The sequence below is a fragment of the Helianthus annuus genome, chromosome 9 (genome assembly GCF_002127325.2).
Source record: "Helianthus annuus cultivar XRQ/B chromosome 9, HanXRQr2.0-SUNRISE, whole genome shotgun sequence".
NCBI classification, from domain to species: domain Eukaryota; kingdom Viridiplantae; phylum Streptophyta; class Magnoliopsida; order Asterales; family Asteraceae; genus Helianthus; species Helianthus annuus.
Window position 1 is genome coordinate 179,885,301 of NC_035441.2, and position 20,414 is coordinate 179,905,714.

General features: G+C 35.0%; 4 protein-coding genes across 4 annotated transcripts; 3 read left to right on the top strand and 1 right to left on the bottom strand.

Annotated features, from left to right (window-relative positions):
* Positions 1-1,467: 1,467 nt before the first annotated feature.
* Positions 1,468-4,407, top strand: LOC110876880 (R-linalool synthase QH5, chloroplastic). Its single transcript, XM_022125038.2, has 6 exons — positions 1,468-1,735; positions 2,296-2,668; positions 2,858-3,076; positions 3,205-3,343; positions 3,464-3,712; positions 4,000-4,407. The coding sequence occupies exons 1-6, from the start codon at positions 1,474-1,476 to the stop codon at positions 4,294-4,296; spliced, it is 1,539 nt and encodes a 512-aa protein (XP_021980730.2). The 5' UTR covers positions 1,468-1,473; the 3' UTR covers positions 4,297-4,407.
* A 4,387-nt stretch (positions 4,408-8,794) lies between these two features.
* Positions 8,795-12,048, top strand: LOC110879872 (GDSL esterase/lipase At3g48460). The gene is made up of 2 exons (XM_022128405.2): positions 8,795-9,597; positions 11,332-12,048. The coding sequence occupies exons 1-2, from the start codon at positions 8,974-8,976 to the stop codon at positions 11,836-11,838; spliced, it is 1,131 nt and encodes a 376-aa protein (XP_021984097.1). The 5' UTR covers positions 8,795-8,973; the 3' UTR covers positions 11,839-12,048.
* Positions 12,049-12,543: 495 nt separating this feature from the next.
* On the bottom strand, positions 12,544-16,488 carry LOC110879875 (E3 ubiquitin-protein ligase AIRP2). Its single transcript, XM_022128409.2, has 5 exons — positions 15,936-16,488; positions 14,538-14,700; positions 14,081-14,147; positions 13,747-13,981; positions 12,544-12,924 (listed from the first exon to the last, which is right to left on the bottom strand). The coding sequence occupies exons 1-5, from the start codon at positions 16,031-16,033 to the stop codon at positions 12,714-12,716; spliced, it is 774 nt and encodes a 257-aa protein (XP_021984101.1). The 5' UTR covers positions 16,034-16,488; the 3' UTR covers positions 12,544-12,713.
* A 1,700-nt stretch (positions 16,489-18,188) lies between these two features.
* LOC110879874 (alpha-ketoglutarate-dependent dioxygenase AlkB) lies at positions 18,189-20,323 on the top strand. Its single transcript, XM_035977935.1, has 5 exons — positions 18,189-18,354; positions 18,463-18,549; positions 18,683-18,904; positions 19,476-19,790; positions 19,904-20,323. Exons 2-5 carry the CDS (start codon positions 18,478-18,480, stop codon positions 20,177-20,179), a joined length of 885 nt encoding a protein of 294 aa, XP_035833828.1. The 5' UTR covers positions 18,189-18,354; positions 18,463-18,477; the 3' UTR covers positions 20,180-20,323.
* The last annotated feature ends 91 nt before the right edge of the window (positions 20,324-20,414 follow it).

The window sequence follows — 20,414 nt, forward strand, 5'->3', positions numbered from 1 at the left end:
ACCACATGCAACCACTGCATGACAAGCAGATTCTGTAACCATTGCATGGCAATCATACAGTTGTGCAACAGTTAAAATCAACACTCCATTAATTCATTTAAAATATAATTCAAATTTCATAAATAATTAAAAATTTGTCTTAAAACATATACTACAATTGTCTATGGCTCCATAACATAGTGATATTTGTTTTGGGGATAGGATAAAACTTTAAGATCAATAGGTCTTGGTTCAATTTCTACAAAGGGGGTCCGTATTTATTGGGTTTCCTTCTGAATTGGTGTATAGACATTATGACCAAGGGCGTAGCTTTGTGGGAGTGGGAGGGGGCGGCCGACCCCCCGAACTTTTCGCTCAGTAGTTGAGAGCATGTAGTTTTCGTATAGAAATTTTTGGGTATGTACGTTTTTGACCCCCCGGTTTTATAGAAATTTTTGGTATATACGTTTTTGACCCACCAGTAGAAAATCTAAAGCTTTGCCACTGATTATGCCTAGTGGAGATGTATATGATCGGGTGGTATCTTGGGGGTGAAATAAGACTTTAAGACCAATAGGTCTTGGGTTCGATTCCCACACCGGGGGAGGGGGGGGGGTTCCATATTCATGAGTTTCTTCCTGAATTGGTGCATGAGCATTATGCCTAGTGGAGATGGATATGATCGGGTGATTCCGCTAGGGGCACGATGATACTCTAGTGGTCCGTCAGTGATCTAAATTTGCCGTTAAAAAATATAGTACAATTGTTTTTTATTTTCTGAACCTCATACACGATATTTTTTAATACAAGAGAAATATATATATAGAAATAGTTTTATTATAAACTTATAAACCGTATATTAATATCTAAAGGATTTTGTTAACACATTTGACAAAAAAAAGCTCAAAGTTAATAAAAAAAAATTAGAAGTTTTTTTTTTTGTCAAATTTCCTTAACCTTAAATGTTTAATAACAAAATATTAATGGAAATATGATTCAAAAGTAATTGCATAAATAAATAACTGCCACCAACATTATCCATATCCATAGAATTTAATTAATGTTAACAAACTAATATCAATATGGACAAATGGTGTAAGTGTGTGTATATAAAGACAAGCCACAACACATGCATAGTCGCATAGACAATCACAAACTTGCTTCTTTCTCATTTTCAATGGCTTCTTCAATGTGCTTGCTTGCCTGCCCTATTCTCGGTTACAAGAGTTCTATGGCCCCAAGTTGCGGTTTTAACATTTCGAAGCCACTATATGCATCGCAATCATCATCAACGTCGGTCACCACCGCTGAACCCGTGGTGGTTAGACGATCAGCAAACTATGACCCAACATTGTGGTCATTTGATCACATTCAGTCACTCTCTAGTAATTACACCGTATGACTGTCGTTTTTCCTGTTGATTAATATAACTTCTAGCCTTCTAGGTTAATCATGTTCAAGATTTAACTTGTATAAATGCAGGGAGAAGATTATATGGCACGAGCGGATGCGTTAAAGGACACGGTTAAGATGGTAATCCGACGCCAAGTGGGAAATGTATCGAACACCCTCGAGCTGATTGATGATTTGCAAAGACTCGGAATTGCTTATCATTTTGAGAATGAAATAAGTGATGTATTGGCTATGATTTATGCCAGTTATTTCGAAACTCAAGCAAAGTGGGATAGCATGAGTTTGAACCTTAAAGCACTTGGCTTTCGAATCCTTAGACAACATGGTTATCAAGTTCCTCAAGGTAATATTATAAATAAATTAATTCTTCTCTTTTGTTGTTGGTATATATATTCTAGCAATGCAAACGTATAGAACTCAAAATGTGCATGTTTTGTACACATTTATAAGTATGACATAAACTTATTATTTTTATCATTGTCTACATGCAAACTTAATATATCTATTGCAAGGGCGTAGCTTTTAAGGGGCAGGGGGTGCACCGGCCCCTGCAAATATTTCGGTTAATTTTTCTGATTTTTCGTTTGAAATTTTTAAAATTATATAGGTCCGCTTTCGCTAGTTATTTTGCATAAAAATTCCCTGCCCCTACTTTAAATAAAATCCGAAACTAGTTTTTTATATTAATGAAACTTACGGGTTCAAATTTAGTTTTTTTTTTTTTATGTGTAAGAGCGAGTCCTTTTTGAACGAATGAAAATTATTTAGTTTTATTTGGAGTTATTATTGTCTGACTCGACCTAAATCGAATAGCTGACCCGAACACATAACGTCATAACCCGAAACGTAGGGATATGAAAAAAAATTTAGTAACTTATTGTTGTTTAATTGTTTTATATGTAGAGATTTTTATCAACTTTAAGGACAAGATTCAAAATGCCAAGCCAGAAGTAATGGAAGATATGGTGAGTGTGCTTAACTTGTATGAGGCTTCTTATCTTTGTTTCGAGGATGAAAGCATTTTAGACGAAGCTAGAGACTTGACAACCAAATATCTCAAAGAAAACATGGGAAACATAAATGAAGGTGTAGGGTCATTAGTAAGCCATGCTTTGGAGTTTCCATTGCATTGGAGAGTCCCAAGGGTAGAGGCCAAATGGTATATTGATATATACGAAAAAAGAATTGGCTCTAATCCCATATTATCCGAGCTAGCGAAACTGGATTTTGATATGAGCCAAGCGATCCACCTTGAAGATCTAAAACACTCGTCACGGTATCATTCATTCCTCCTTTATACTTTTGTTTTGAACGACCATAAACGGCATTTTATTAGAACTAGCAAGGTACTAGGCACTTTGATATATTTTTAGTTAAATGGGTCGGGTTGGTGTTTCATGCGTTCGTTTATTAAATTTTAGTTAAATATTTTTTTTATTTTTTTTGTAACGATGCATATGGGTAGGTGGTGGAAGAATACAAGATGGGATGAGAAATTAAGCTTTGCTCGAGATCGATTGGTGGAGCACTTTATGTGGTCTCTTGGTTTTAGCTACCAACCAAAGTCTAGTCTTGAAAGGAGAATACTCACAATGGTTAACTCCCTCATTACAACTATCGATGATGTTTATGATGTCTATGGGACTTTGGATGAACTTGAACGATTCACTGATATTATTGACAGGTTAATGCTGCTAATATATACTCTTCTTACCTATGCACGAATTACATTTTTATTATTAACTACCATCACCACACGCGTTTATAATAATATCTAGCGACATGTCACGCGTCGTGTCTTCTGATTTGTAGATGGGATGTGAATGCGATCAAAGACCTTCCAGATTATATGAGGATATGCTTCCTGGGATTCTACAACGCCGTAAATGAGATCTCGTATAGCATACTTACAGAGACAGGATTCTTTGCTCTTCCGTATCTTAAGAAAGCAGTAATTATATTTATACCATCTTCTTTTAACTATAAAACATATTTGGTCTTAATTCCTATGATCATTATAACATTGTAATTTAATTCGAGTTATAACATGATCTAATTATTTTGCTTGTAGTGGGCGGATTATATCAAGACATACATGGTAGAAGCACGCTGGTACCACACTGGATATAAACCAACACTCCAAGAGTACTTGGCGAATGCTTATATATCTATTGGGGGTCCGATAATACTCAAGAATGTTATTTGTTTAACATCATTTAGTTCAAATGAAGAGATGATGCGATGCGTGGAAAGCGCTGGGAATATAATTCGCTACTCGTCAATGATCTTCCGACTTGCTAATGACTTGGGGACATCCTCGGTATGTCGTTTTATTAATTTAATATATACACACTTAGGGGCGAACCAAGAGGGTCAAGAGTACACAATCCTAACTTAGACCCCCTAGTTGTAATATTGGCTAAAAAGTTATGGTTCCGCCATTGCACACACTGACACACTGGATTGTATATTTCGTATTGCTTTATATTCATTTAATTAACGCATTATTCGTAGGTCTTTTCGAATAAAAAACTTATTTATAATGAAAATGTTTCACACGCCGATGATACAAACTAAATAAGGTGATCCTTTTCTTGTTACTTGAAGGAGGAAATTGCAAGAGGGGATACTCCAAAATCAATCCAGTGTTACATGCATGACAATGGCGCAACCGAAGAAGAGGCAAGAATGTACATCAAAGGTTTAATCCTGGAGACGTGGAAGAAACTCAACAAAGAACGAGCCCATGGTTATTCTCAGTTTTCAAAGGAGTTTATCGAGTGTGCTACAAACATACCAAGGATGACACAATTCATGTACAATGACGGAGATGGGCATGGTCATCCTTATATTACTGAATCTCATGTGTTATCACTGTTGTTCAATCCTATTCAAGGGATTTGATTAGCTTTCAATGCAGGTGGACTTATTTCTAAAATAATGTAGCGTATGACTCCTATTTGTACTTGCCACCAAGTTGAAATATCGGTAATGGAGATTGAATGGTTATGTTGAACGTTGTCCAAATGTATGCAACACCTATAACTGACTGTGTGTATAAACGAGTGTGGAAAGACCATCTCCATGTTGGCACAGCCAGGGGCGGACTTACTATGTAATAAGGGGTAGCCTCCGCTACCCCTTAATGCTCCGGCGGTACTGTAAATTTTGGAAAATTTTGACTTTTTTTCGATTTCGTTACCCCTTTTCTTTGAAATGTTGCCCCTATACGAACTTTCTAGATCCGCCACTGGGCACAACCCCCTTGAATATTAGACAAATACACCGAACATAAAAACAAACAACTCGATAATTTAGTGTTAAATTGTTAACCAAGGCTAAATATACTCTAACTCCTATTAACATGGAACTTTTAAGCAACTAAAAATAAACACATCTATACTTATCTTGACTACAAACTATACTCATCTTCCGAAAACACACTGGAGTCATGCTGCTTGGCCGAATTATAGAACAGGCTGTAAATATACACATAGAAAACATCACCGCATCACTCGGACCAACCCCACTAGTTCTTAATATCTACCTGTTGATCCAACCAAGGAGTTGGTCTTGATATGTTTACATGTATCATGTATGTCATATGAAATATTACTTTTAACTGGAACTGAAAATTTCATTAAACATGCCAAAACCCCTACTAGCAAAAAACTATACAGGGGAGGCAACAAACAACACAACAACAATCAATTACAAAGCAAAAAGCCTCCAGCTATTCCAATCTACCCAGGTGTTTTAAGCTCTACATTTAGTAGAGTTTTGTGACGCATTTGCAACGGAATATTTTAAAAAATGCAATGCATTTGTAATGAAATATCTAAAAATATTGTAAAGCTTTTGTAACGAAAAATCTAAAAAAATTGCAACGCATATGTGACAGAATATAAAAAATTTTTGGACTAATCCATTTTTTTGCTAAAAAAATTGCAGGAAAATCAGCAAAAAAGTTACACAACTAATTGTTTATTATAAAAACAAAAGTTTAGACAAAAGGTGCTTTGCCTTTGACCCATAACCCGACCCATTCATTTTACCACCTCTACATTTATTGAGTAAAAAGAAATAAATGAGACCTTTAGTTCTTCGATATCGTTCAGACTTGTTTAGCGCATGATATACTCGCCTACGGATGTTCTTCTCAGTTCTCATCATATTGTTGCTGTGATGAATATTCAAAAAGTTACAATAAATATATATAAACCAAAATAATGTAGTTGTAAGTACAATGGTTGTTAATAAAATGCATATCAACTCTTGTTAGTTTTGTAATACATAAAAAAAAACAGTACCGCCTTTAAGCAAAAAGTTCAGATAGTAATCAAATGACAAAAAAATGCCATTCTAATATTCTTATTTTTTATAATATTTTCCAGTTAAAGTAAGGTGGATGTCTAAATAATAGGTTTAACTGTTAAAACAAAAGGTGGTAAGTCTGGCCCATTTATTTATGTATGGATCAAACTAGTCCAATGGGTCAAATCACTTAAACTAATAGGAGAACGTCAAGCAGGTTGAAGGTTGCCATTTGCCAAAAGTCTATCTTTAATAAAAACAAGTTAAGAAACCTCCTAAATCGTTTTGTTCAACAACTTAGATCAATATTGTATAATATTATGTTTGTAATCTTATAAAAACCATTAAAACAGGATAAAAAAGTAATTGCGGGTCGACCAGCCCAGCCATGTTAAGAAACGTAACCTGCTTGACCCTCAGGGCAATTAGGGTGTAAACGAACTGAGCTCGAGCTAGAGCTTGGCTTGTGAATAGTTTTTCAGGTTCGGCTCATTTATTATAGGAAAAATTACAAGTTTTGTCCTTTATCTTAATACCACTTATCAGGCGGTGTCCTTTTTAACGAATTTTGACAAGTTTTGCCCTTTACAAGGATTTTGTTACACGTTTTGTTTTTTAAGCTTAACTCAGTTAGATTTTCTTGTTAAATTTGTTCACCCAAGGGTATTTTAGTCTTTTTACCCATTTATTTCAAGAGTCAACCCTAAAATATTTTGTTTTATTCTTTTAAATAATATTAAATAAATGGGTAAAAAGACTAAAATACCCTTGGGTGACAAGATTTAACAAGAAAATCTAACTGGGTTAAACCTAAATGACAAAACGTGCAACAAAATTCGTTGTAAAGGGCAAAACTTGTCAAAATTCATTAAAAAGGACACCGTCTGATAAGTGGTATTAAGATAAAGGACAAAACTTGTAATTTTTCCATTATTATATATTATTTTATAATTTCTAGTTAGTTATAATCTTACATATAAACATAATATATATCATTTAATTATTTTATCAAAACTTTTTATTTAATTATAACTATTTTATAAATATAGAAATAGAATTTAATATATCAAATAAAAATAATATATGTAAATGCGCTCGTTTGTTAAATAAGTTTAACCTCGAGCTCGTTTACGTAAATAACTTATTTTTAGGCTCGATTTCGGCCTCGAGATGGCTCATCTACACAATTAGGTACGATTCTTAACTTTGATTTTCTGATCACACTTTTATCGCACGAATAGACCCAACTCTTTTTGCCAACCAATTGAGGATCCCGTCATGTTGAGATCCAACACCATACACTCCTCAAAATGGTTCATTATTCTTTATTATTTGTAAATGGTTCATTTTTTTTATTTTTCACGTAAAGGTGATCAAAGTTTTACATTAAACATCGAGACAATATTAACCACCCAATATAGCGGTGTCACGTACAATATACGAAAAATAAGTAAATTATTTAATCATCACCGCATAAGTTGGTGGTCAGCTGCTTTCCATCCCACAACATTCAAAGCTTTATAACCGAATTCTTCAACTCCACCTAAAAATATTTATTACCCATTACCCATCATTCTTCACCTCTTCCTCCATTATTACATGTAACACTTCGTTTTTATTAACTAGTTATTTTCCGCCCGCGCGTTGCGGCGGGACCTAATGACTACAAAAGGCGTGCAACAACAGCAAACAGATACCCAATATCAAAACGTAAATAAAATGATGTGGTAAGGATGGTCACTCGGTCATAAAATGATTTTAAATAACCTAATATATAATAATAGGACCCACACGTCCTACACGTTGGAAATTCGGTTGTTTTCAATTTAGTTATTACAGTACTAACACGTTAAAATATGGATGAGCTCGGCACCGGTAACGGCAGCGAAAGTACCGATCTGGAAAATCATCGAAATTAGGTACCGGCACCAAAAATGCTCGGTACAATACGGTATGGTATTTGAAGGTAAAAATCAATAAATACAGATATGGTGCTAGACCGGTGTCGAACCGAGAGTAACGATTCTGAAAACGCCAAAAGGTGGGTACCAAATTGGTACCGAAAATGATTTGGTATAGTAAATTTGGTACCGATACGATACCGGTTCGTTTATAGGATTTGATACGATTTGCTCATCAATATTCTAAATATCCAAATTAATTTTACATGCTACAATTCATTCATTACAGAAAAAGACAAAAAAGAAAGCAAAATAAGTTGTTGTGTTATAAAACTTCATTCAAACGAAATATAGTTTACTTACTGTGTGTATGAAAAGTAATCTAAACGGTGCAATTACTTGCATTGTTGCGTTGCTACAGGATTTGATGAGTTCGGTACCAACCGGTACCGAAAATACTGTTACCGAAATCCCCAAAAGTGGGTACCGGTACCGAATATACCTAGTATGGTACGGTTCGGTACCGGTCGGTACTGGTACGGCACCGGTATTTGAAGGTAAAAACCGGTGAATACCTGTGCAGAACAGGTACCAAAAATACACCGGTTTGATAAATTTGAGACCAGTACCTATACCCGATACCATTTGCTCATCTTAAATAATTCTAATTCTAAAATTCTAATTTAATAATAAATGACCAGTGTTCATTCAGTTTGAATTTTATTATATATAGATATAGATTTATCATGTATAATAATATAATTCATATACCAAAAGGATACTTAAGTCATTCACAAGTTTTAAACTATATATATACCTAGGGATGGGCATGTTTTCCTAAATATGCGTACCCGTATCCGTACTGTATACGTACCCATACTAATTTTAGGTATTCGATACATGTAGTGATACTCAGTTTTATTGATTTTGGTATTAGGTACTTTTGGTATTGGTATGGGTACAAGTAAAAAAGGGTACTTGGTATCGAAATTTATATATACTTTAAAAGTTTTTTTTATATTATGTTTTATTTCGTATTATAGTATTTATGGTACTTTTATTGATTTTACCTATTTGATACTCGTATCGCATTTGTACTCGTATTATTTTTACCTATTTGGTACTCGTAATATATCGGTATTCATGCCAATTTTACCTATTAGTACCCACACGAGTGCTCAAAAACTAAAATAAAAACAAAGTGATCGCAAAACGGGTACCGTACCGTAATACCCATACCGTACCAATATATTCGGTACGGTATTTGGTACTCAGTTTTGTTCAAATTCAATACCGATACAGATAACTGTACCAATCTCATCCCTATATATAGCCACCAAAACCTCTACAAAGGGCCATATCAACCATGCCACCTTCCACCACCACATTTGTTGCCACCACCACCATCCTCCTCCTCCTTACCACCACCGCCTCCACCGCCACCCGACGACCATTTAACAAAATCTACGCATTCGGCGACTCTTACACGGACACTGGAAACACCGCATCCAACAGCGGCCCAAACGCCTTCACCTACGTCTCCAACCCGCCATACGGCACCACATTCTTCCACCACCCCACCAACCGATACTCCGATGGCCGTCTAGTCATCGACTTCGTAGCCGAATCACTCTCTTTACCCTACTTGCCACCCTACCACAACCCCAAAGCTGACACCTCGTACGGGGTCAACTATGCTGTTGCAGGGTCAACGGCCATACCATACTCGTTCTTTGTCAAAAATAACCTTACTCTTGACATACAACGTCAGTCTTTACAAACTCAACTTGCTTGGTTTAACAAAGACTTGGAGGGGCAAAAGTGTAAAAGTGCAAAGTTAACTCCTAACGAATGCAAGGCGGTGTTTGATAATGCATTGATTTGGGTGGGTGAAATTGGAGCCAATGATTATGCGTACACCGTTGGATCTAACGTTGAAAGTAAAACAATTCAACAGCTTTCTATTCGTAGTGTCAATGGATTTCTAGAGGTAATTGTAATATATGGTTTCTACTATTTAACTTTTGATATATTATAAATAAACTAGCTTTAAAATATTAATGAACGAAAAGTATATATATTCTAAATTTGGGGTAACTTTGTAGAATAGTAACCAAGTTCTAAAAGTGTTCCAATTAGGTCACTCAAGTTTCAAAAGTGTTCCAATCAGGTCACTCAACATTCATTTTTCATTAAAGTTAAGGGTTTTTTCATCCATTTCATAAGTAACCATGGTGATGTGGATTTTTGTTTCTTTTTTCCCTTTTATTTGATGCTAACTTTGAGTGATGACGTGAATTGTAACTTGTTTTTTAAATTTTTAGTGTAATTAAAGTGTTTTTATTTTTAATAAATATAATTTCATATATTAAAATAATCTGACCCTAACATCTTATTCTTCATTTTTTTCTTGACACATAGAAAAAATGACATGACTCTATTTGAATGTTAAGTAATCTAATTGGGACAAAAACGATACGAGTGGCCTAATTAGAACACTTTTGAAACTTGGTTACTATTCTATGACATATTCCCTCTAAATTTTTATTAAAATTTATCAAAATAATTCTTAAAATCATTCAATTTCTTAAAAAAACTGCTTAATTTTACATAGTACACAGTTTCTTAAAAAAATATACTAAACATAGCTTAACTTTTATATAATTTCTTAAAAAAACTGCTTAATTTTACATAGTACACAATTTCTTAAAAAAACTGCTTAATTAGAACACTTTTGAAACTTGGTTACTATTCTATGACATATTCCCAAAAAAAAAAAAAATACTAAACATAGCTTAACTTTTATATAAGAAATAAATAAATGTGGCCGCCCACTTGCACGTCTGTCTACACATGTACGAGTGGGCACGTCTGTCAACACGCAAACATCTATCAAAAACATCCACGGATGGATCCATACAATACAACGTTAATGGGTCGTTCGTCTTGGGAGGGCTAGCTTAACGTTTGTGAAGGTCTCAAACAAATCACTAGCAATACAGTTTACTTTTGCTGATGCCTTCTTAGCCTAGCGTACCTGGTGTTTGCCCCCATCAAGGTGATACTAGTTGAAGTCTCACAAACAGTGACGGATCCAGGAATTATTTTCTGGGGGTGGAAACGAACAACCAAATTTTCAAGGGGTGCAACCGGGATTTTTACCTCGAAAATACACTAATTTTTTTTTTCAATGGGCGCCCGCCCACCCAAGCCAAAGCTTGGGTCCGCCTTGTTCACAAAGTGAGTAAAACCATTCACAATCCTTCCAGTGAGTGTTATTTATATTATAAAAAGTGATTGTAAGTGGAGAGAAAATGTTACTGTTTATATGTATATTTGAGAAGACGTTGTGCACCGTTAATAATTTTTAATATATTTTGAAAGAGGCTGTGAGTAAAGGAGAGAGAAAAGACAATAATAAAGGTATAATATATATTATTTAATTAAAAAGAAAGAAAAAATGTAGTATTTTTTAGTGTAATTAGAAAGTAGAAATGATGAAAAGAATGTAATAGGTGGATTTTTATGAGGAGAATTTAGAGGTGTGTTCGTCAGTTAGAAAAAAAAATTACAAACAAAGATACGGAGACAATAATTTGTTCAGTATGCATTAAATTTTGTACCGCCGAATTATTGACTTGTACATGTACTCTATATGGTGTGACACAATAATGTACATCATGCATCAAAGTTGTATATAATTCTGAACATTCTGTTTTGCTAGGCATTGCTTGACAAAGGTGCAAAATACATGGTTGTGGAAGGCCTTCCGACAACCGGCTGCTTAACCCTCTCCATGTCGCTAGCGTCCGAGTCAGACCGCGATGACATGGGCTGCGTCGGTAGCCTCAACAAGCAAAGCTACGACCACAACACCATCCTCCAAACCAAAATCCGAGACCTCCGGCAAAAGTACCCGGAAACCGTCATCATTTACGCTGATTACTGGAACGCTTACCGTTCCATTATCAAGAACGCGCCTAAACTAGGCTTCAAGGAGCTTTATAATGTGTGTTGTGGGTCAAGTGGCGCACCATACAACTTCGATGTCCTTGCTACTTGTGGGTCCCAGTCTGCGAGCTCGTGTTCAAACCCTTCTCAGTATATCAACTGGGATGGAGTTCACCTAACCGAGGCTATGTATAAGGTGGTTGCTGACTCGTTTCTAAAGGGCGGGTTCACTCATCCGCCGCTTGGGTCACTGTTTAGCAGTAAACAATACTCCGGCTAGATTACCATGAGCATGTTTCCTAGTTTTCGTTGTTCAATGTGTTTTCTCGAGTCTGCGACTATGGTCTTAGACTCTTAGCGAATAGCGTATGTAGGATTTGCGTTTTCTCGAGTCTGCGACTATGGTCTTAGACTCTTAGCGAATAACGTATGTAGGATTTATGTATCAGTGTTTTTCAGGGCAATGATTACGTTTGGTTCTTGAGCATCATGAATGCCATATTATATTATATTATATATACTATAATTACCAACTTTGCGTGAGCGGTGACTTTTATACCTTTACCCTTCAACTTTCAGCATTGACACTTACAACCCTTTAATTATCTAAAGACATCGAGTTTTCGTGTTTATCTTTATGTACATGTGGATATAAATTATATGTACATGTGGGTATAAATTACCGTAAATGAGTTGGGTCAAATATAATATGTTCTTATGCTTATTACTATGTACGTTTTCGGTTGGTCTATGTTTTGAGGTAAATTTTATTTTTATTTTTCTGGAAATGAGTAGGGTCAAATATAATACGTTTTCGTGCTTATTTTTATGTACGCTTTCATTTGTTCTACGTTTTGACGTAAATTTTTTTCGAAACACCACGGGGCAATTTACTGGTTGTAATGACAATAATCAAGGGTGAGGGTTGACTTTCAAAAGTCAAAATAGTACATTTCAGTGTGACAGATGGTAAAAACTGAAAACATAAGAATGACATGATACATTGACATTAATATGGGAGCTTCAGAAGACACATTCTCTGTTGTAAAGGTGATCAAGTTCTACACCGGAAAAATTTACATACATTTGCAGAAATCGACTGCAAATACTTGCCTTAAACTTGCTAATATACAATAAAACGTTACCATTAAATAGTTAAATTAAGTAGTCATTGTATACTAAGAATAGAGCATCAGGGATGTCTTTAGGAAGCTTGTTTATGTAATTGTAGAAGCGTTTCTTGTCCTCCTTTGACACCGTTTTTTGGTCAACCACATCTCCTCTACACGGTAGAACCCATAAATCACCGGAGTTGACTCTCTTCAAGCTGCCGCGACAGAAAGGACAGGAAACCGACCTCACGTTCCTGTACAAATCTTGAATTTTAGCCTAAAATTTATGCACTTAATGCGGTAAAAAAAAAAAATCAGATATCGGTCAAGGACCGATATTTGAGATATAGGACATTGGTAATTTTAATATCATGCATAATTTATATATATATAGCAATTTAACCCTAACAATTCAGTACACTCTCCTACAGTCCTACCATTAACAAATTAACCTTTTGCAACTTGCAAGACCCAGACAATTGTAGCAAGTAGGAACTGATTAAGACTTAAAGCACTAACATTTAACACTGAAAACTAACAATTAAGACTTAAAACACTAATAGCAACAATAAGAAGAAAGACGAATGGTAGAACTAAGAAGAAAGGTATTGATATCGGAAAAATCGGTGATATATGGGTCAATATCGCCGGTAATCTATGCAGTTAATATCGGTGATATATCGGTTATATTGGTCATATCGGTCCCTTAGTAAAATATCGGTACCGATATTATCAGCAATATTTGACCGATAAAACCGATATATCACCGATATTTGACCAATATAACCGATATATCACCGATATAACCTATATATCACTGATATATCACTGAATTATTGGTGTTAAATTGCTATATATATAAATTCTGCGTTATATTAAAATTACCGATATCCCACCGATATCTCACCGAGATAACCTATATTTCAAATATCAGTCCTTGACCGATATCCGATATTTTACCGCATTAACTCCATAGCCCGTAATATAGGTACCGATATTTTACATGGGAACCGATAACCATATTAACTGCATAGCCTAAAAATCAAGAAAAGCCAGCCGAAATATATACAACTTACCAGTCATGGTAGCAATTGATGCACATTGCATGACAACAATCAGGTAGCACCATCTTGGTGCAGGGCTCTAAACAGATACCACATTCATCTTCTCTTTCCATATCAAGTTCTGAACTTTTTGTCTTTTTTTCAGCTTTCTTCATGGGATATGTGCCAAAAGATTCAGGATCGTCTTCATTGATATCGAGCTCTAACGGGTTTGTGCGCAGACGCTTGAGAGATGGTAGTATCACATCTGCAATTTATTTGACATGAAAAGAAAACCATCATTTTTTCATCTCGCTACAAATCCTACTCGAGAAAGAATTGTTTTTAAAATTATAATATTTCATACCGTAGAACTCTCTAATGGATGCCTTCCTACCACGTGAAGTAAGCTTTGGCCTTTCATCTGGCGATACCTAAAAGACAACCGAATTTAAGATCACTTACCAACATCACAATGAATCAAAAAGGTTGTTCATCTTTTGCTTGGCTATGAACAGGTTAATTCGGACTTTCGAATCATGTTTTTTCTTTAATTCGGACTTTCGAATCATGTTTCTTTCGAAAGACACCTAAATGTATTTTTACTACCTAAAACCTCCGAAAAACTTTTATTCAAAAAAAAAAAAATAGATTACTACTGAAATAACATAACTCTTGTAACCATGTATTCATGTTTAACATACTCGCTACTTATTATAAAAACTAAATGATAAAACAAAAGTGTTTCGGGACAACCCTACCGTTTACCCAAACCCATTTTCCCGCCTGTAGTTCTACATAGTTGACAATGCTGTTATGCTAACCTTGTGTACAACCACATAGCAGAAATTTAAGCAGGTTTGAAGCAAACATGAACATGGGGAATTTATCCACTGCAGTAAAAACGATAAGATATATGCCATGTCACTGTAACCCATCTCCATACGGATGAAAGCACCACTTTTATCCCTTGGTATAGACGCAGCCCTGCAAACAATGCATTGTGACAAAATATTCATCCACAAGGTAGACCATACAAAGATTTCACTATAGTTTTGAACCCTGGAAAATGGGCGTAAATAGTACAAAACTTTATAGAATTTGTGCGTTTTGACCCGAACCCAATTTTAGCTCTTCCCTAACCCGCTCAAAATTTACCACCTCGATATAAAATCAGTCACTAGTTAACTGTTTCTCTTCAAGTTAAAAACTGAATAAGATGTTGACTTTTGGTCAAACAGTGTATTTAAAATCGATGGCATACATGAATTTACTTCAACATATAGAAGGAAAAAAAAAAAAAAAAACTAAAAAGGTTATATGTTAAAGAGTGAATTTCAAAGATTGTCCTTTATCTTTATACTCATTTTCAGGCGTTGTCCTTTATGTTCAAAATTGACGAGTTTTGTCCTTTATGTTTTCATATCATACACGTTTTGTCCTTTAGGCCTAACCAAGTTAGTTTTTTTCAGTTAAATTTGGTCATGTGCTTTGCACATAAGGGCATTTTTTTCAATTCAAAGGTTGCAGAAGCTTTGAGCTATAAATCTGCCGTTGAACTTACCTTTTAATTGACAAAAATGCCCTCATGTGTAAAGCATATGACCAAAATTAACTGAAAAAACTAACTGAGTTAGGCCTAAAGGACAAAACATGTATGATATGAAAACATAAAGGACAAAACTCGTCAATTTTGAACATAAAGGACAGCGCCTGAAAATGAGTATAAAGATAAAGGACAATCCTTGAAATTCACTCTATGTTAAATGCTACTAAATCATCAACCAATTTAAATCTTTACAATCTGACCAAACTCATGTCAAATTTCTGTTTCAATCTCTTGGGTTGGCCCAGCAAAGTCAAACTATATAAACAGTGGTAGTATAAATAATAACTTATATGATAATCTCAAATTCAAATATTGATCTTGCAGCTGCATTACATAATTGAACTAATACCCTCTCAAAAAGGTATTCTAAAGTCAAACAAACTACTTTGTAATTACATAATTGACATAATTTTTTGCAACAAAATCATAAAAAAAAACCCCAAAATAAACAATTTATCAAAATGTCGACTAAAAAGCAGCATATACAAAAAAATAAAAAATCAAATCCTCATGTTCACATTCCATTTAAAAAAATCAATGAAACAACCTTAATCAAGCAAAAAAACTGTAAAAAGACATACATGCAGAAGCAGAAGAAGATAAGAGGACTTACAGCATATTAGCAAACTGTATATCAACTTCAAGAACCTTTAGTGAATCGATATAAGAAGGACACGATGCAAGCTGATGATAATAATAGTTATCCATCATAAATCAAAAGTCCCAGTAACCAACAAAACTATCTATGATCACTCTTTAAACACGCCCTCCTTTTTCTTCGAATCCAAAAAAAAAAAAAAAAGAAACTAAGGGCGAAAATTTCTAGAATGAGAATTGATACAGACAAATAATGGGTGTTGGTTTGTGGGTGTCGAATATATGCTATAATAATTTATTTTAGAAAAAAAGGATTGGGGGTTGAAGAGGCGAATTTGAAGCAAAAGTTGTGGTAATTTGAAAACAGGGTGGGAGTAGTTGGAAATAATAACACTTTGACTGCGTTCTAGTTCAGCGACTCCATTTGATGATAGTTGGAAATGTTGACGCCCGTGAGGGCCTGAGGGGAGCCTTTGTTATTTATTATGAGTAAATGACATTTTTACCCTTCTGGTGTTGTCAAAATGTTAAGGACAGATGGACAGTTTTTAGGGATGAAAACAAAGGTAAAGAGGATATTTGGAATTTGGAAATGATATTGATTTAAAAAAAAAATATATTTACGGGTATAAGACCGGTGTAGAGTTAGATGACGTGATGGAAAAATGGTTGCTGACATGGCGGAACATGATTAGATATTGTGAGTGATGGAATTCTATCACTAGTGACCACCCCCACCCCCTAATGGGTATGTTCAATACTCGACAAGTAGTTACTAATCGAGTACACGACATGTATAAAACACGATTTCGCAATCAAGTATTAAGCTAAAATTACAAATACCCGTTGTAAACACTTACTTTTTTCGTCTATGGTCACAAAACTAGATTCGAGGTGGATTTTACTTTGAAGTGGAGGTGAGTGAGCAATCGGACAACCTTTGGCCGTATTGTTGATTTTTATCTTTAAACTAGTGAGGCGGTAGTCTACAGCGATGGAGTTGGGGTGGTGTTATGGCGGATTGATGGTGGCGAAACAGAGGTGATGCTTAGATAGTGTTTGGTAAGCTTTAATAAAGTTATTATACAACCTCTAAACTGCAAAAACGTTTGTCGTTATAAATTCGATTTTGTCTACGGTTAACGTCAAGTGAGTCATTTTGTATTAGAGATTATTGTTTTTGTTATACGTTTTTTCCTGGTTTTGGCCGTTGTTTGGTTCACACCGTTTCACACCCCCTAGCGTTGGTAGAAATTAAGACTAATTATATTATTATATTATATTATATTATATTATAATACATATTAAATAACATTATGTTAGCTACAATAACACTTTTTCCTTTTTATTTATGTCATCAAAAGTTTATGTTTTTCTATTTGATCCACAAGTGGTTGGGATGAGGTCAGGAGTTTTCCCCCTTGGGGGTTTCTTCTGGATGGGTGCAGGTTCGAGTCTACTCTGGTATCAATATTGGGTAATTCCAGTGCGGCTGGACCTTAGGGGGGGCCTGGGATTCGAACCCGCAGTGCGGGCGAATTTCTTAAGGGGAGTGAACCGTTAACCATTCATAAAAAAAAAACATGTAATCTAGGCATGTATTTTTTTTATATAACATAAATAATTCATGATTTTGTACTCAAATACTTTTTTCTATGTATTAAATATGTATGTTAAACAATTTTTGTGTTAAATTTTCTATATATTTTTACTAAACACGTTTTCATTAAATTTCATTACCCCCCCCCCCACTATAATAAATTTTCTATATTTTATGGTGTTTTGTTTACACATTTATATTTTACAAGCTTTATATTGATCTTTATCGTTTGATTTGTATGCGGCCTTTTGTTGTTTTACACATTTATATTTTACAAGCTTTATATTGATCTTTATTGTTTGATTCGTATGCGGATTCCCTGCGGAACGTGCGATTGGGAAATCTTAGTATATATTAATTGACAATTGACAATATAGCAATGAATAGTGTTATTTTGTCATTTTTTTCTTTTTTGTGTACCTTAATCTTTAATATTGATATTAATAGTCCAACTTTTTAAATTTTGTTAAAATGTCATTTTTACTCTTTAGAATCTTAGTTTTTTTTTTCTATGTATGTGATGCTATAAATACAAGTTGTTTACATATGTAATTGTTTTAGTAAATGCGTTAGGTCAAATATAATACGTTTTCATCCTTATTTGATATAAGTTTTTAGTAAGTCAATTGGTGTTATAAATTCAGTTTTTTATTTACGTTTTAATCCTGTTTTGGTCATCGCTCGATTAGCACCATTTTACGCAACCCACACTAATAACGCCGGTTTTACACCCCAACGGCCAACCCACAACACGAACAGTAGAGGCCTTCCAGTATCTTCAATTCATAAGCGGCCATTTGGGCAAATATGTTGGGCTTGAGATTAGGCTCACTAGGTAACATGGATTGATTTATATCGGTTACGATCTCACGGGTAATACCCAAAACCCGTTTTATCTTTGTAAAGTTCAGTAAAACCTATATTTTCTAGGAGTGTACTGCAGAATTCTTTCATCTGAATGACGATTAATCATTCCAGTTTCTACCGATTATTTAAACCCATTGAATCTTCATCATTTTGGTGTGGAAGGGTGAGTCTTACGGTTCATTACATCAGTTTATGAGTCATGAAAATTACTATATGCTTTTAACATGATTAAAATCAGTTTTTACGTACCCTACTGTTAAATATATTATTATAACATTGTTTTTTTATACATACAGGATGCATTTCATGGCTCTTTAATTGGAAAATTTAAGCAGTGTCACAACACTCCTTGTGCTAAAGGTTCCGATGAATCACAACCGTTTAGTTTAATTTGCTGCCCCTGTTTTAGCACAGATTCGGTGTGTCAAAGCACTTCGAAGAGAAATTGTTCGACTTCTTATGAAATACTTGGATCCGGAGTGATTCTCTTGAAGAACTACATCAGTCTCAAAGATCAGGTATTTGTTTTTGGGAAAAAATCACGAAAATGGTAAGTTGACCCGACCGGTCAAAATTACGAAAATGAACATGCTTCGTGTGTGGCTGCCTCATCAATCCTGGCGAATAAGAAGTCGGCATGTGTCGTCGACGATTTTTACCACGATTTTTAAACAAACATAACCTTTTCACACGTCATATTTTTTAAAGTTTACACCATATTAAAGAGAATTTTATTATCTTTAATTTGGTGTATTTTTTATAAAAAAAAAATATTACGTAAGAAAAAGTTAGGATCTTTTAAAAATTGTGATGGAAAAAGAAAAAAGTAGGCGCGAAAACCAATAGCACATTCTCTGACGCAAAGACCCAGACGCAAAAAGTACATTGTTTTCTGCGAATGCGGCTGTTCTTGACGCGTTCAGTGTTTATTTTCGTAAAGTGGTTGGTCAAAGGGTCATTTTCGTGATTTTCCCTTTGTTTTTTTTGCTAATTGTATGTGTTTTTCAAGAACAATGCTTGCATCAGAAATTGATTTACATGTTTGGATTGTAATAGTTGAATTCTTTTGACCCGGATCTAATTTTTTAGGTTGATATAGTGAATATATGTCAAAAGCATGGTGCGGGCCCCGGGGGGTTTTACGAGCCTAGTCACCAAAGTGGAGCTAAACTTCGACTACAAATGATGTGTTTTGGTCGAAACTGGGATCCTGTAACAAAGTATAAGGAATGTTATAGAAGTGATGGTTCTAAAGCACCACCGCTTCCATACGAACTTATTTCATTCGCTAAAACTTCAGTTCAAAATGCTCAAAAACGTATGAAAGGACTTCCTTCAATGTGCCCTGATATATGTATAGTCAATTTTTATTCACCAGTCTACGGTCGACTTGGCCTTCATCAGGTTAGTTTTACATACACACACACACACACCTATATATATGTGACTGACCCATTTTGTAGGTAAATGATTTGAAATACTAGAGTTAATTTCTGTGTATTTTTGTTTGAACGTAGGATCGCGATGAGAGCTCTGATAGCCTTCGAAGAGGATTGCCTGTGGTTTCTATCTCCATTGGTGACACTGCAGAATTCTTGTATGGCTATACAAGAAACAAAGACAAGTTAGACAAAGTTTTGTTGCAATCAGGTGATGTGTTGATATTCGGTGGCAAGTCAAGACACATTTTTCATGGGGTGACGCAAGTATTTCCAAACACGACTCCTCTGCCATTATTACAACAAACCGCGCTTAGACCAGGCCGTCTAAACCTTACTTTACGACAATTTTGACCCAACTCGTTTTTCTAGAAGTTCCGTTTAGGGTTTTCTGTTTCTCGTCCTTTTTGTCCAAAATGTCATGTTTCGTGTTTGTCATTTTCATCATACAGTGGCGTGTTTGTGGTTTATTTAAAGTAACTAGTGATTGAGGTTGAAGTGTTCACATGTTTTTCAATTGATTATAACTAGTCGTTGCCCCCTGCCCCCCCTCCCCCCCCCCCCCCCCGCGCGCGCGCGTTGCGGTGAG

Bases quoted from the DNA above. Each gene is read 5' to 3' on its own strand.
- LOC110876880 (XM_022125038.2), top strand. From the start codon at position 1,474: ATGGCACGAGCGGATGCGTTAAAGGACACGGTTAAGATGGTAATCCGA. The intron at 2,669-2,857 runs GTATCATTCATT...GCATATGGGTAG, and splicing joins GATCTAAAACACTCGTCACG to GTGGTGGAAGAATACAAGAT. The intron at 3,077-3,204 runs GTTAATGCTGCT...TCTGATTTGTAG, and splicing joins TTCACTGATATTATTGACAG to ATGGGATGTGAATGCGATCA.
- LOC110879872 (XM_022128405.2), top strand. From the start codon at position 8,974: ATGCCACCTTCCACCACCACATTTGTTGCCACCACCACCATCCTCCTC. The intron at 9,598-11,331 runs GTAATTGTAATA...CTGTTTTGCTAG, and splicing joins GTGTCAATGGATTTCTAGAG to GCATTGCTTGACAAAGGTGC.
- LOC110879875 (XM_022128409.2), bottom strand. From the start codon at position 16,033: ATGATGGATAACTATTATTATCATCAGCTTGCATCGTGTCCTTCTTAT. The intron at 14,701-15,935 runs GTAAGTCCTCTT...CATTGTTTGCAG, and splicing joins ATACAGTTTGCTAATATGCT to GGCTGCGTCTATACCAAGGG. The intron at 13,982-14,080 runs GTATGAAATATT...AATAAATTGCAG, and splicing joins ATCCATTAGAGAGTTCTACG to ATGTGATACTACCATCTCTC.
- LOC110879874 (XM_035977935.1), top strand. From the start codon at position 18,478: ATGACGATTAATCATTCCAGTTTCTACCGATTATTTAAACCCATTGAA. The intron at 18,550-18,682 runs GTGAGTCTTACG...TTATACATACAG, and splicing joins CATCATTTTGGTGTGGAAGG to GATGCATTTCATGGCTCTTT. The intron at 18,905-19,475 runs GTATTTGTTTTT...CTAATTTTTTAG, and splicing joins ACATCAGTCTCAAAGATCAG to GTTGATATAGTGAATATATG.